Below are 16136 nucleotides of genomic sequence, written 5' to 3'. Positions count from 1 at the left end.
ACTTGGCCAGTGGATAAAAACAGATCATTTGGCTGTGTCACTTGAGTCTTAATATTGGATTCCCAGTCCACTCTCTGCAGAGAAGAGGAGAGCCAAGATAGTTTGACTATTAGCCACTGCAGTGGCTCTAATGCAAATCACCTTCTAGAACCAGGTCACATCTAGCCCTAATGATGATACAAAGGAGAGCAGTAATATGAAGCTGTCTATGATCAATTACTGCAGCAGTGTTACTGTACTGATGTTATACATTTGGAGTGTGACACAGTTGGGTCCAATGCAGCTTGTTGTACGGTAATGATGATCCTGTATAAACTGTGTGTTTTACTAAGGATACTGCATTTGCTATGCAGAGTGAGATTCATTTATGGCTTAATTAATCGCTTCAGGGACAGGATAAAATAGCCAACAAGATAGGAGCAATTAAAGCAGGATGTTTTCCAATCCTCTATCGTTTTACATCGTAAGAAATACGAGATTTGGTCCATTCTTCCCTCCTCCGGAAGGGGCCTTGTAGGACTTACTCATGGGATCCCACGGACCATACCCTGGGAAGACACAGAGGAAGTGCTAAACATGGTGTCTGCGAAAAACACAACAGCGAGTTCAGACATGTTTCCCGACAACCAGAGTAATGAAGTCCTTCACTGAATGAGTTGGATTTGCCTCTTATCGAAACGTTAGTAGTAATTACGGTAGACTAATATTCCCACCCATCTTTTGAAATTGATTCCTGTATACTTTGTACATGTTGTCAGAGAATATAAATGGCCCTACAGACTTTTTATTACTCCATTTCTTTTTTCTCTCATCAGTCAGTTGCGAGGACTGGATTGTAGGAACTGAACTGTGTAAACAGCTATGTCTGCTCTGCTCTCCCTCTGTCAAGGTTATTTACTTTTTTCCTATCTTGTCTTTCTCCTCTACCCTCACACGAAACACATACTGAAGAAAATATAAGACTTTTGTGCGATTTGTATTTTGGTTCAAGGATGTACTTTGTGATGGAATGTTCACGAGCACAACATTTCTAGGACAATATGAAAACATCTGCCAAAGCTGTAGGAAGCAAAAGGTTTTCTACTGGATGTCACTGGCTCCGGCGCTGACGTCCTTCTCTGAAGTTGTATGTTTTGGAAGGATTCTCGCTTCCTTCGTTGGTTTTTCTCTTCTACAATCGTTTACCATGTCACCTTGATCCTCACATCAGTCTGCCATTTTATATTTCTAGATGTTAAACACCTCAAAGGATCAGTGGTTAAGGTTTTGGATTTATATCGTTTATAGTCTTGACTTAAGCATGAGGGTACTGAAGGATTTGCGTGATTACAACTGTGTATATGGATAGTTTCCCTATTATGACAGTTCTATCAAGGTGTCCCTTGTTTTGACTACAAACCTGACCTGATAGCTGCACATCACAGCTAGGATCAGGGGCCTACGGATCATAGCCTTCCACCCTTCAGAAAAATGTATCTTCGCCTCTTACAATGACGCGAAAAGAAATAAAAGAACATACAAAACAATGGAAATAAACAGTTTTAATTCACGTTATCTTTGTGTGTTTTTAACATACTGTTAATAAGAATCAGCAGGTTTCTCTTGGAGATTTTAATCCTCCCAGATACCTTGCATCATTACCAGCTGTTCCAATTGTTTCCAGAGGACTCACCCAATAACAATTAGGAGGAATCAATGTAGTGATAATTAGAGTTGACAGTAAATTATATCTAAGAAAACTGTAACAAAACCTAAACAAAAGACTTTTTTGTGTAACATTATTCAAATTCTCAAGTGTGCTCGTTCCTCCAATCACCACGTTGCCCCTATAAACATTTTATTATAAACTTTCTCTAAAACATTGACTGGAAAAGGTTGTCTTGTTAAAATTTTTGATCTAACAACAGAGTCAATGTCTTTTAAGCAGGTGAGTGCTAATATATAGATTTAGTTGTTTCATTAAGAACATGATCAGGGACTCAATTGTGAAGACATGAGTAAAAGTAGTGTTCAAATAAACGAGTATCCATTCTCTTTAAAACAGATCCAGTTTAAGGTTTTCACTGTCCACCTCAGAGCGGTCAAGGGGTTCAAGCACATAGCCCTGGCAATCCCCCATCAAACAGGTCATATTACATACATCTGGTCTGGGATTTGAAGCACTCATTTCAACAATCACCCCCAGCATTTGGATTCAAACTGGACATATATGGAATGGAGAAACAGTAGAAAAATAATAAAACGCAGTGGAAAAGAAGGAATATAACAAACAGTTTCAGAAAGGCATTGTATCATAAAAAAATGAACAAACAAATCTGTAAATATATATATTCTATGACTAATCTTAGGACAGCTCATCTTCCTATTGTGTATACTGTACCTTCTAAGCGTACCACCAAGACGTCATATTTTTATTTATTTCAGGAAATTATTTATCTGGTCCTGTCGTGTGTGAACATAGATTGCAAGGAGGGTTTTTAGTCTGGATGGATACACGTAGTTAGTGCACCAGCCCTAGGTCAACTTCCGTCCCCCACCCCACTGAACAGTTAACTATTTCTTTCACAGTTTGTCATTTGTCTATGTATATTAGTGTTGGCTGCTGGATTTCTCCGGAAACCCTCTTCGTTTACAACTGTGCATTTCCTCGACAGGGAACAAACCTGTTTCTGAGAGGAAAACAGGCTTGAATTTAACACTTCAGACATTGTATAGAGAGACTGCTGTGTGTCATTCATTAAATAAAAAAGCGAAAAAATATATATGTGTTTTTTTTGTTTGTTTGTTCTTTCTTAAAAAAAGGCTAGTGTTTTTGTCCCCTCCTGTACGAATGAGGTGTGAAGCTAACCCATGAAGACAACATCACGAAAACTGGTTTTGATGAAGTCTCTAGTCATCTCGCGCTTGGAGCTAAAAGGCCTTTTCTAACGTATAACCTCAATGGTGCTTGAATATGTACAGATAAAATAAGCATCAAAACATCACCCGTGGAGAAGAGAGGAAGGGTTCAGTAGTCTCTCTTTCCCTCTTCCCCCCTCCAGTCGTGTCCAGTAACTTTACCAACCCTTTAGCCTCTGAGCTACTGAGATAACTGGCCAAAGACCAAAAACTGATACCAGTGCAGATTTGTACAAAAACCAAAAAAAAAATCAGAGAAAAGGTACGCTTTAAGGTCTAGTGGTTATAAATGGCAGAGAGTGAGATTGGTTTGGCAAATTAGCATCGCTTGAGGGCCAGTTGGCTTTCCGACAAAAGGATGATGATGAAGATGCAGCCGCTGTGGCGTAACCATGTGGCGTAACCATGCGGCGTAACCATGTGGCGTAACCATGCAGAGATGTGTGACTCTGAGGAGCTGCTGGAGACAGCCTACGCTGCTTCACACGCACTCCTCAGCAGACATCAGGAGGGGGTTGATGTACTCAAACCCTTCAAACTCCGACTGGTCGATCTTCTTAACCGCATCACTGGTGCATGGGAACAGAAGAGTAGAGTAAAAAAAAAAAAAAAAAAAAAAAATGTTTAGGAAGGCTATTTACATTTAGTCATTTAGCAGACGCTCTTATCAGAGCGACTTACAGTAAGCACAGGGACATTCTCCCTGAGGCAAGTAGGGTGAAGTGCCTTGCCCAAGGTCACGTCATTTTGCACGGCCAGGAATCGAACCAGCAACCTTCAGATTACTAGCCCAATTCCCTAACCGCTCAGCCACCTGACTCCCTATTTGGGATTTTGTATTTATTTTTATCATCTTATCAAAGGAATATGACTAGGTCGTATCATGAAATCTCAATTGAACCTGGAAACACTGTGGTGTTTAACTCACTCGTCATCAGGTGTAAGCTGGATGGGCTCGTTGGTGAACTGGGCGTCAAAGTTGTCCAATCCAAACTCCCCAGATATGTTGGGCTTGAACGGGGGCACCACCTGTTTCTGCTCCATCTGAAACAGCAACCAACAACATTCATATCATCAATCATCATCATCATCATCATCGACAGTCTACTCCTTGAAGCTATTTAGTTTCTTTCCATGTAGTTTAATGTCGTTGTTGTACAGAGAGCACAGCAACCGCTAAATATGTGTAATAAGGCCTTATAAATATGACACAAGAGGAAATTTGAACCTGAAATCTCTTGATCTGCAGTCAAGTGCTCTCACGACCCTTTCCATAGGTACATATACATTAAAACCAATAGTTTTAGTAGTGTCAGGAAAGCTACAGCATTAATCTCTTTCTTTCCACTCCCAGGAACAGATGGTGGCAGCTGAGCAGTGGTGCCCCCCCTGCAGGCAGACAGGGGTGCAGCAGGCCAAGCGGGGCCAGGCCAGGGGAGGCTGGAGGGGAAAGCGTAACCTGATCCCTCCAGACAGTGTGACGACTGAGTCCCAGCAGCCCAGACCAAACAGAGGAAGAGAGGTCACGCTGCTGCTGGCAGCTCCCTGGGCCGGTCGCTTCCCTCGCCAGGCCTGTCTGCTCCTCCCTCTAGTCCCCTCCTCTGTCTGTCTGTCTGTCTGCTCCCTTTAGTCCCCTCCTCTGTCTGTCTGTCTGCTCCTCCCTCTAGTCCCCTCCCCTGTCTGTCTGTCTGTCTGCTCCCTTTAGTCCCCTCCTCTGTCTGTCTGTCTGCTCCTCCCTCTAGTCCCCTCCTCTGTCTGTCTGTCTGTGTCTGTTCCTCCCTCTAGTCCCCTCCTCTGTCTGTCTGTCTGTCTGTCTGTCTGCTCCTCCCTCTAGTCCCCTCCTCTGTCTGTCTGTCTGTCTGTCTGTCTGTCTGTCTCTCCATCTGCTTTTATTTCCACCTGTCGTGTCTTTCTGTCCCTCTGTCCACATGTCGACCCATCTGTGCTGACTAAACGCCTGCATCTCTCAGTGCCTGTCTCAGTCGGCCTTTAACCCCGTCAGTCAGTCAGTCAGTCAGTCAGTCCACCTGCCTGAGGAGAGTTGGGAAGCAGATTGAGTGACCTCTGCACTTACAACTGACCTACATTTTGTCTGCGTTCTCAGTCAATTCATCCCCCTCCCCCGTAGCAGCAGGGTGATAGAGGTGTAAACTTCACCAGCACAACTCACCATCTCAACGACAGGAAAATGACCCAAATCTGGTTTGGTTTGGAGCTACAATTGGTCCGAATTCAAGACACAAGCGGCACAGACAGACAGAGCGAGAGAGGGAGGGAGAGAGCGCTAAGAGCGGTGTGACTTACAAGATCCCAGTCAACATTACGGAAGAACGGATGGCCCATGATGTCAGCGAAGCCTGTCTGCGGATGACAGCCCAGACGCTCCTTGGGCTCCTGGGGGAGGACGTGACAGACGAGAGGAAGGGAGAGGAGGAGGACGTGGGGTTCATTATGTGGCGGCGGACAGGCTGGTGTGGGGGATGACAGCGTTAGGACTGATCTGGAGCGGCCTGATCGCTTGTTACCTTGTTTAAGAAGCCCTTGAGGACGCTGGCGGCTTTGACTGACAGCGACCGGGGAATTCGGATCTGTTTTTCCAATATTACTGCAGAGGGGAGACACAGGGTCACGAGGGTGGCATACGGCGTATGTATGTGTGTGTGTGTGTGTGTGTAGAGTGGATTGAGGATGGGTAATGTGTACCTTGGAAGAGGTAGTCTTCGGTGTTCTGGTCAGGGTTGTCGGAGCTCCCGACGATGTCGAAGGGCGAGCGGCCAGCCATCATCTCAAACATGAGCACCCCCAGGGCCCACCAGTCCACGCTGAAGCCTGGGACACACAGCCTCGTTATACTCTTACACAACACAACGGCCTCAACCTGATTTCATCGCAAAAATCAGCAAATGTTCATTTGTTATTCATATGTATGCGTCACTGTTTTTTTGTTGCTCTCATACATTTATTCGTTTAGCAGACGCTTTTATCCAAAGCGACTTCCAAGTCATACCATAGTCTTCTCCTCTGAGGATTTCAGGTGCGATGTAATTGGGGGTTCCACAGAAAGTGCTGGTTGTGTCTCCTGGTCTCAAACCCTCCTGTAATGCACACACACATTATTAAGAACACGCCCCCCTCAGGACAGAGTGGACACACACACCTTGAAGCAAAAGAAGGTAGCTACAAATAAATAACTTCAGCGTTACCATTTGAAAAGTTTACCACACACACACACACCTTGCACATGCCGTAGTCTGTGAGTTTTATGTGTCCTTCAGACTCCAGCAGCACGTTGTCTAGTTTCAGATCTCGGTAGATGATGCCTCGCTCGTGGAGGTAGTTCAAGGCCAGGCTGATTTCTGCCGAGTAGAACCTGAGAAGGGAAAGGGGACAGCTGCAGCTCAACAGAAACAAAACAAGCGCCCCTAATATAGAACAGCTGTGGGTGCGACCTCTCTTACCTAGCATGTTCCTCCGGAAGCTTCCGTTGTCTCTGCATATGGAACATCAGGTCTCCCCCGTTGACGTACTCAATAACAAAGAATAGCCTGCGTAATAGCGAGGAAAAAATATCTAGATATAATGAAAAGCATACATTTTGATCTTTAACTGTGTTTGCCTGAGCTGTAAATAGGAAGCAAAGTTGAGCACTGACGTGCCCTGAGGTCAAAGGTCAGGCTCACCTGCTCTCTGTCTGGAAGCAGGAATGGAGCCCCACCAGGAAGGGGTGATTGGAGGCCTGCTCAAACACGTGCTTCTCTGTCTGGACCCAGTCTATGTCCTACAACACAACACAGACATGACTGAGGCACTGCTAGGGACGGGAGATCATCAATCATCCAAACGCGACAGAACAGCGCAGGGAAGTGGCGTATCTGAAACACGCAGACGCTCTGTAAGACAGCTGAGGAAATGACACCGCTACTGTCGGTAATATGTGATGCTGTCACAGAGTACAAATACGGAATTTATCAAAACCTGTTTGTGGGGAGGGGGAGAGAGAGAGAGAGAGAGAGAGAGAGAGAGAGAGAGAGAGAGAGAGAGAGAGAGAGAGAGAGAGAGAGAGAGAGAGAGAGAGAGAGAGAGAGGACATGTTTGCTGGAGCAGGGAGAGGGGCCAGGTATCAGTCCTGGGAGGGGGGAAGAGGTTTAAGTCTGGAGGTGAAATCTGCTCACATCGACACAGAGATTGAGGGGTATTGATTAGGTAGCGTTTTGTCGATTTGTCAATCACGCCAAGTGCAGCTAATCAGCGCTAAAGACTCCTGTTGCCACGGACAGTGTCATTTGGTGTGTGCGTTCAAATCCATCCAGATGTTTCATCAGACCTTTCACGGGTGTGTTTACCATGTCCTGGCAGACTGGAGCCACAGTCTGATGTCGCCGATACGTGACAACAACTAACGTTTTGAGAGGCCCTTTGTTTCTCATCTTAACTGGGTATAGCTCAATAGTAGAGCATTTGAATTCAGATCAAAAGACTTTAGGTTCAAATCTACGTGTACATCGATTTTTTGAAACTTTTGTTTTCATGACTGCTAAATAAATACTATAATATATATATATTTAGTTTTCTTCTTCTTTCGGTCCAAGAAGCATCTTGTGTGATTGTTTTGGGGCTAGGGTGTGAGGAAGCCACTCCAGCCAGCTGGCCTCCACCCTGGCAGCCTCCACCCTGTCAGCCTCCACCCTGGCAGCCTCCACCCTGGCAGCCTCCACCCTGGCAGCCTCCACCCTGGCAGCCTCCACCCTGGCAGCCTCCACCCTGGCAGCCTCCACCCTGGCAGCCTCCACGCTGTCAGCCTCCACCCTGGCAGCCTCCACCCTGGCAGCCTCCACCCTGGCAGCCTCCACCCTGGCAGCCTCCACCCTGGCAGCCCTAACTCACCTCGTCGTCATTCACCAGCTCCTTCTTCACCACCTTCATGGCGTAGATGCGCTCCGTCTTCTTCAGTCGCACCAGCAGCACCTTGGCGTAGCTGCCTCGGCCAATCACGCGCAGCAGGTCGAAGTCCACCAGCCCCAGGCTGGAGGCCGACTTCCCCGTGTCCCTGCTGCTCCTCGCCTGGACGGGGGGAGGGGGAGGGACAACACACACAGACTTATCTAGCCATCTTTCTTGTCATCCTCCCCGCTGCTAAGATCCACGAGGCCCGCTCCATCACCATGACGATCTCTCTATCTGGACGGCCTCGCTCCGTCTCTATCTGAGGGGCCTCTTATTCAGCCGCTATCTCCGGGTTCCATCTTGTTCATCTGTGTGTGTCTGTGAGTGTGTGCATACGTGTGTATCTGTGGGTCTGTGTGCATGTCTGTGAGTGGGTCTGTGTGTGGGTCTGTGTGTGGGTCTGTCTGTGTCTGTGAGTGTGTGTGTGTGGGTCTTTGTGCATGTCTGTGAGTGTGTGTATGTGTGAGTGTGTGTGAGTGTCTGTGTCTGTGAGTGTGCCATGTGCTGCCTGCACTGCTCTGTGTCTGCTGCCGGCTGTTAATCAGAGCCCTGTTCTGAGAGGCCCTGATAAAAGGCTGCTTTATAAGCTCCACTATAGGAAATCCATACTGACCACCGCAAGGGTGTCCTGTCACAGACGTGCACACGGGGTCATAATACTGTCAATCTTACCTAAACACACACACGATAAACTGACTGGGAGTCATTTGTCCTAGCTGAAGCCACTCACCTCTTTCTCCTCTCCATCATAGGTCAGGCTCTCTCTGGAGTCTCTCTTCTGAGGGCCTGGGGGGGGGGGAGACACCACAGTGACGGGGAGAGAGAGACTAAATTATTAAAAGACAGCGGTCACATTCAAATCGATTCATTTTGTCCGTCTCATTAATGATCTGCTGCGGCTGGGTTGCTTACAGATGTCTAAGGTGTGTGTGTTTGTGTGTGAGAGTGAGTGTAAGAGAGAACGAGAGAGAACGAGAGAGAACGAGAGAGAGAACGAGAGAGAGAAAGAGAGAGAGACAGAGAAAGAGAGAGAGTGTTACCTGGCTGCTCATGGTGTTCTACAGATGCCTGGCCAGGACCTGGTCCTATGTACGGCTCCTAAAACCACGCAGAGAAAGACCACACGTCAATACAAATCTGGTCGACAAAACAGCTTCATGTAAAAACAGACTCTCTAATCCTTCACCAAACAGCGACTGTGTATACACCACAGCATATCCCAACAAACTAAGCTAGAGAGCACAGTAAAGAGGCAACACTGGCTGGAGCTGGCTCCATTCATCTCACCGGTCGGCCACATTCCACTGTCACCAGCTTGTGACACTTCTTGTGGACCAGCAGTTTGCAGTTGATGCATTTGTAACCTTGGCGACCAAGACCCCAGATACGGTCTGTGCAGATGGCGCAGTGAGCCCGCTACGAGGACGACAGCAGGAGAGAGAGACAGAGGGAGGAGAGGAATGCATCATCCACACGCACTGTGTATTATATATATCTATGTAGTGAGATCCACCTTCGTGTACATGAACTATCGATGTATTCATGTCATCCAGGGTTTGTCCCGCTTGTTTGAAGGATGATGGGTGTTAAGTAATGCAGCGTAACCGTGCAGGAGGTCCACACTCACCCTGTTGAAGCGCTTGGCCTGGAAGGCGTGGCCGCTGGCGTAGTAGAGCTTCCTCCACCGCCTCGCCCCACGCCTGTATATGGACTCTGAAGGGGAACACAGGTGGTAAGGTGGTCAGGTGTGTGTGTGTGTGGCTACATCAGCAGCCCACAGTGCTGACCAGCAGCTACACGTATCCAGTTTCAGGAGGACTGTAAAAGGTGGGTGGACATAGAGGGCAGGTAGAGCGGTAACTTACTGTCTTCTCCTGGACACGGCATGCCTGCCTTCTCTGGTACACAGGGAAAAACTGCAGGCGGAGGGAACACATGAACAACAAGCTGTTAGCTTCACAACTACACCTCATGCCTTCTGATGCTAAAACCCCTTGTTGATTTCCTTTATGTTCAATGAATGTGTAATGTATTCCTGCTATAGCACCGAACACGTGCTCACAGATAAACATCAAGATGGGAGCATTAATGTGGTGACACGGGGTGTGTGCGTGTGTGTGTGCGCGTCTCAGAGGTGAGGGGTGAAGGGATGCTCTCCCTTTCACAAAGCACACTTTAACACCCCCCCCCCCCCCGCCCCCCATCATTCCGCTGTCATACCCACGGTGCTCTTGACCTCTCACCTCTCCTATCATTCCCCGCTTTGATTAAACTAAACACAATTCCAGTCCGTCTTCCCCTCTCCTGCTCTCTGGGTTAACACACAAAACCACGTCCCTGTCAATCACACAGTTAATATCTCCCCCCGCTCCCAGTCCTGGCCCTGCCCTGCGTGTTCACGGGAAGAAGAGGTGGGTCTGAAAGAACGGTTCTCCTCAGCCCTGACTGTCTTTCACCTGTGGGGGCGGTTTGCCTGCAGATCTGTGGAGTGGAGTGCCATGTTTGTGTACATTGTGATGAGCTGGACTAGTGGTTGGGTCTGAGTCTGGGCTCAAGCTTACCGTGGATGATGAGTTCAGAGTCTTTGTTGAGCTCGTACAGGCGCAAGGCCTCCTCCAACTCCAGCTGAGAGGACACTGTGCAGGGGTCACCTGGGGGGCAGAGGTCACAGGTCAACACACGACAGGCAACCTTCGGTAACGTTTGAAGTCTCCTCGTATCCAGTATTGTAGATGCCTCAGAACCTTCCAGATTGCTCAAGGATCTACCAGGATCTTCTGTTCCAGCTCCAGCCTTGGTTGACTGTTCCAAGTGCAGACAACACGTGAGGGCCGTGTGTGTGGGAGAGCGTGGGAGGTGGCGCACGTTGGAACTAGAGGAGTTCATGGTGATTAACCCTGCGGTTCTCTTCTGGTGCTGCACAAGGCTCTGATGCTAATTAGTTTGGGCAGCCTGACCTTTTCCCTCAGTCAAACAACTTGATGTCACCGTCGTCACGGTGACAGCTTCGGTGTGCCGTGACTGACTACACACGGACTCAGACTAGTCTAGCTCGACTAGAACAAACACCAGATTGTGTAGGCAATATTTAATATCTTCGGCAAAGAACATACTTGGTACATACCGTAGGACAAGAATAGGCCTCCTTTTATTACCTGTCCCTGGATAAAGGTGAAGGAATCTGTATATCTAATCGAAATATCAATAATTAAGTAATTTGGATATCAATACAAAAGAGTTTGTGTTGAACTTTCTGCATGATGCTGACTGTGGATAGTGTGAATGCAAATTCAGAGACATTCCTTTTCATATGTTAGGTAGAGCACATGTGGATGGATGGAGGACTGACAGACCTAGGTCACATGGATGTTTGAACAGACATAACAGAGGCTGATGTCTGGCGGCAGAGAAGAGACAAAGAAGAAACACGGCCAACCAGGTGGCTGACCGGGTAGAGCACATACTGTACAGGCTAAGGCCCGGAACGATTCTGGCCCCGAGACATTCCTGCATGTGTTCCCCTCTCTCTCTCCTTTACATTTCCTGTCCACCTCTAACGGTCTCTGTCCAATAAAGCCCAACACATATTTTATAATATATATGTGATTTTTGGTTTTGGCCTACCTTCTTCGTCGATCCACTTCATGGTGAAGAGCTGGTCGTTGTCCATAGAGCACATATCCTTCACCTCCAGGTACAGACCCTCGTAGGAGATGGAGGGCTCAAAGTGGGTGATCATGATGTCCCTGGAGAGAAGCGGGGTGGACAGTTAGGGACACACTGTTTCAGTCACAAACAACTTCTGCCATCTTGGCCACAACACAGCAGCTGGAGAGTCAATAGATACTTCACTATCTCTCACAGACTGAAACATCTCCCAGCGACAGCCTCAGCCAGGCTACCCAATTATCCTGGCATCATCAATCATTACGACCAGCTGCCCAGTGTGTGTGTGTGTGTGTGTGCGTGTGTGTGTGTAGGGGGGGACTTGCGGGCAGGCGTGTGTGTAACAGGAGCCTGCAGGTGTGTTTCTGAGTCTATCACTGTCCTCTCTAAACTCCCATTCCCCCACCCAACCCTACCCCCCCCCCCCCCTCTCACTACCCCCCACCCCTACCCGCCCCCTACCCCCAGCTGTGGGTTTGATGACCCAGGTTGCTCGGCGCCCTCTGCCCAATGACAGCGTGTTTACGAGGCGGACGCCGTGCTTTACAGCGACACAGGCGACAGGCGGCGAGGCCTCGCTGCCTGCACCAGGCCCTCCCTGGGGAGACGGCCGGGAACCGAGGAGGGCTGAGGGGGAGAGGAGGAAGGGCGGGAGAGAACCGCTGGATGGAAGAGGCAGCGAGAGAGGCGGAGGGGGGGGGGGGGGTGAAAGGAGAGAGACCAGCGCAGCCGTTGACCCCTGAGGGCAGTCCTCTCACTCTCTTTACAACAGTCATCAAAGAGAAGCCCCGATCCCATCCACGGGAAATCTTTACGGCGCGCCGATAAACCGAACCACCAAGAGTGACCCGCACGCAGACGAGCATATGTTCAAGGACACGGGCTGCTCTGAGCACAGAGCCAAGTACAGAGCAAGACCTCCCCTCCTCCCAATCAGCTCAGCCAAACAAGACCAAGCACAGACCGCACAGACTGCACGCACTGTTCACAAGGCCCTGGTATCTCAGAATCCTGCATTAACTCACAACAATCCCACGCGTAGGTTAGCTGTATCAAAGGTAACCATCAGGCCCGAGCCTGTGGTTGATGTTCAAAAACTCGTCGTGTTTGTGTTTGAAGAGCTCTGAGCAGGCAGAAATCTGGCTGACAAAGCTCATACTATTCCCCCACCCTCCCCTCTCCTTCGCTCTCCTCCACTCCCCTCTCCTCCCCTTTCCTTCGCTCCCCTTTCCTTCGCTCTCCTCCGCTCTCCTCCCCTCCGCTCTCCTCCCCTACCCTCCCCTCTCCTCCACTCCCCTCTCCTCCCCTCCTCTCCTTCACTCTCCTCTCCTTCACTCTCCTCTCCTTCACTCCCCTCTCCTCCCCTCCCCTTCAGCCCTGGTGGTGTTAATCATTGACAGGGAGGAGTGTTAGCCATCAGTCTGGGAACTCCACACTCCCACAGACCTGCTTTGTTGCTAGGCCTCTCGCTGATTCATTTGGATACATACATGAGGAAATGAAGCAGGCGGGAACACACACACACAGGCAACACATGAGAAATAGCGATGGCACGCACCAAGCTTCTCAAGGAAGTGAGCAACATGCAGATATGAGCATATGCTTAAATATGTGAGTAATACGGCTGGATTGTGCCGAAACCCATTAAAGGTGAGTAACAGGAAAGGCATAACATTCCATTCAATCCACTCTACTGTCTGAGAAAGAAAGAGAGACACAGAGAGAGAGAGAGAGAGAGAGAGAGAGAGAGAGAGAGAGAGAGAGAGAGAGAGAGAGAGAGAGAGAGAGAGAGAGAGATAGAGAGAGAGAGAGAGAGTGTCAGATCAGGCAGCAGAACTGCTCTGTCCCTGCAACAGCCCCCTCTGCTGGGCAGAAGGATTGTTACAGGTGATCACTCAGGCAAGGAGGGAGGGGAGCAGGGTGCCTCAGCAAGCAACACGCACACACGCATTCACACACAAACGCACACGTGACTCTGTTGTAGCTGTCTGGCATGGATGACCCCCCCGCATCTCCATAACAACACACCCTACGCATTCACGTGTGTGCCTGAATGCATGTGGTAGAGGGATGCTGCCGTCTCCAAGCAACACAGCTAACCCGTCTGTCCTCCACTTGTCGTCATGGGTAGTTGCAGTCACTGACAGAGTTGTTCTTGTAAAAGACTTGAGTCTACACAGTCTCCCTTAAATAAAGGGAGCAGTTGACGTTGACATAAGCAGCGAGGACACCGGATGTCATTGGTTATGACTTTTACAATGATGTAAGTGGACGATGGGGGGTTGGGTGTTCACGGTTTCGTGAGTGATTAGCTTGGGGGGCCTTTTACCGAGAAACAACATGATGTCAGGACAGAAATGCTTCCCTTCCTTCTAACAAAACAAGGCATTGGAGCACTGAAGCAGATACTGGCCCATTGAAAAGTCATGCGGCGCTCGCAGGTCGAACGGGATGAAGACAAACGGTTTAGTCAGACCAACGTAATCCCAGCTTCATGCAAAAACAACAGGCCCAGCATGGAGACTCTTAATAACGATTATTAGAAACGAAGGCATGCTCAACGCCATCCAGATAATAGCCATTCCTTATGTACCGACGTTGGGAGTCTTTCACAAGTAAACCTGTTGTTCTGTGACGCTGCAAGCGGCTGGCTCTTTATCAGTGCAATCTGTCAACGGACCGAATGATAGTGACAGGCTGAGACTGCCACAGACAGACACCAAACAATGTGCATCTGACCCTGATTGGCTGACTATGTAAGTGAAAATAGGAATGAATGGACTAGGGATACAGTAGAACTGTCTGTCTTATGTACAATACTGAGTACAGCTCTGGTGGTATCTAATTAAACCAATGTATATCCACTGCAACACATTTCTGACTTTAACTTCTTTCTATCGTCTGAAGACAATGATTGGGTTTAGACTTGAATAGCCATGTATTGTGTTATCTCATTTTTGCACGTAGATGGGATTCCTCTACACTACAGAAATATTTATCATTTTTTATGCAGCAGTCACGGACAATACTAGATAGCTTACGGGGTGTGTCACATGACGGAATGGGAACTACAACAGGTCTGGCAGAAGTGACTTGTAGTACACGTTTTTCCAGTCTTGAATGAACTAAAGGCTTTGGTTTAATCACAGATGGGGTACTATGGCAACATATTGGATACACTAGCTCTAATCTTAATGGATCACACTTTTAATAGATCAATAAATGCAAACAGATGATGTGTCGGCCTTGACCGGTCAATACGATGGATGGTGTAAATATGATAACATACCATATCTTTAACCTATTCAAAAAATCTGAGAAGCGACATGTTTAAAAAGCTAGTGATCAGTAAACGAACTAGCTAGAATTAAATTATTGATGCAATTACAGTAAGTCCCCATGTAGCTTCTATCAATACATCATCAAACATGGTTAAGATTGAGCTGGGACAGTTACTGTAGCTAACTTGTTTGTTGTTTAGCTAATGTTAGCAAGTACCTGCTCGTTACAGTGGTTTGATTCCTTGCCTTTTTCTGAAACCTGTAAGTATCTATCTAGTTAGCGTTAGCTAGCAAGAAAAAACATTCTGCCCCCAATGAGTTTCTAGCTACACAGTAGAAAAGCCACTGAACTAGTCTAGTTAACAGTTGCTAGCTAACTAGCTTAGTTAGAGGCTACTTTAGATAGCCTAAACATACGCTACTTTATAGACATTTCTATATATAGCCAACCATGACAAATGCATGGGTATATTACGAGGTTAAACTACTAGCTAACGATTTATAGCAGCTGGTTAACAAGTTAGCGCATACTCCAGATAAATGTCTGGATAGTTTCAGTGTTTGACTACGCTGTCAAGTTTACCGAAAGACCTAGCTAGCTAGCAAATTAGCATTAAGATTACAATAACGATAGCTAATGGAACAAGCTAACTGGGAATCTATACATTCAAGCCAGCAACAAAATAACGCTACAAATAAACTTTTTACAACGACATAACAGTAGCTGATGTACTAACCCTTTATAGTAGGCTTTAACCCGGACTTGATGAGGATTTTCGCCGGGATGGGACATAGTGCTGTCCCGCAACGTCGGCATCATAGGCTCTGCCGAGATCGGAACCCCAGTCACCGAGGATCCCTTCCTTCTCACTCAACTTCGAAGTGTACCACACTCAGAATTGTTTCTTGCGTCGGTGAATAAATCTAATATCTAACTTACTATTTATGTTCACGGACTCAAAACGACTTCATATATAGACAAAATCCACATGTAAAGTTGATAAAACTTGAAGGTATCCGCTAAACAACTCCCTACTGCAGAGGCCTAACGATGGACTAATCCATCAACGGAATGTTAGGGGTGGACGGATAACTTGAAAACACTACTGCTAATGAAACGAACAATTAATGCAGATCGCTTTGGAAATATGAAAGCCTCGATGGTAAATTATTATGAATACTCTCATTTAATGTCACGTAAATAGTTATAACCGAAATACTGTCGTGTTATCCATAACAGGTATGCTCGCCAACATTCCGATTATACCAAGTTAAACCCGAGAAAGGGGGGGGGGTACATTCTATGGTTTTAGGCTTTAGCATCAAACACTTCTGAAGGTACTACTT

At 47.5% G+C, this 16136-nt stretch overlaps 1 protein-coding gene across 1 annotated transcript; it reads right to left on the bottom strand.

Moving 5' to 3' along the window:
- Positions 1–1526: 1526 nt before the first annotated feature.
- On the bottom strand, positions 1527–15827 carry prkci (protein kinase C, iota). Its single transcript, XM_067252513.1, has 18 exons — positions 15527–15827; positions 11467–11588; positions 10404–10493; positions 9708–9758; positions 9470–9555; positions 9130–9258; positions 8883–8940; positions 8573–8628; positions 7783–7959; positions 6579–6676; positions 6357–6443; positions 6133–6268; positions 5906–5993; positions 5602–5727; positions 5424–5503; positions 5203–5292; positions 3827–3942; positions 1527–3467 (listed from the first exon to the last, which is right to left on the bottom strand). The coding sequence occupies exons 1-18, from the start codon at positions 15607–15609 to the stop codon at positions 3380–3382; spliced, it is 1761 nt and encodes a 586-aa protein (XP_067108614.1). The 5' UTR covers positions 15610–15827; the 3' UTR covers positions 1527–3379.
- Positions 15828–16136: the final 309 nt, after the last annotated feature.

The sequence above is a fragment of the Osmerus mordax genome, chromosome 16 (genome assembly GCF_038355195.1).
Source record: "Osmerus mordax isolate fOsmMor3 chromosome 16, fOsmMor3.pri, whole genome shotgun sequence".
NCBI classification, from domain to species: Eukaryota; Metazoa; Chordata; class Actinopteri; order Osmeriformes; family Osmeridae; genus Osmerus; species Osmerus mordax.
Note: the sequence above shows the minus strand (reverse complement) of the source record. Positions and strands in the feature narration are given on the sequence as shown.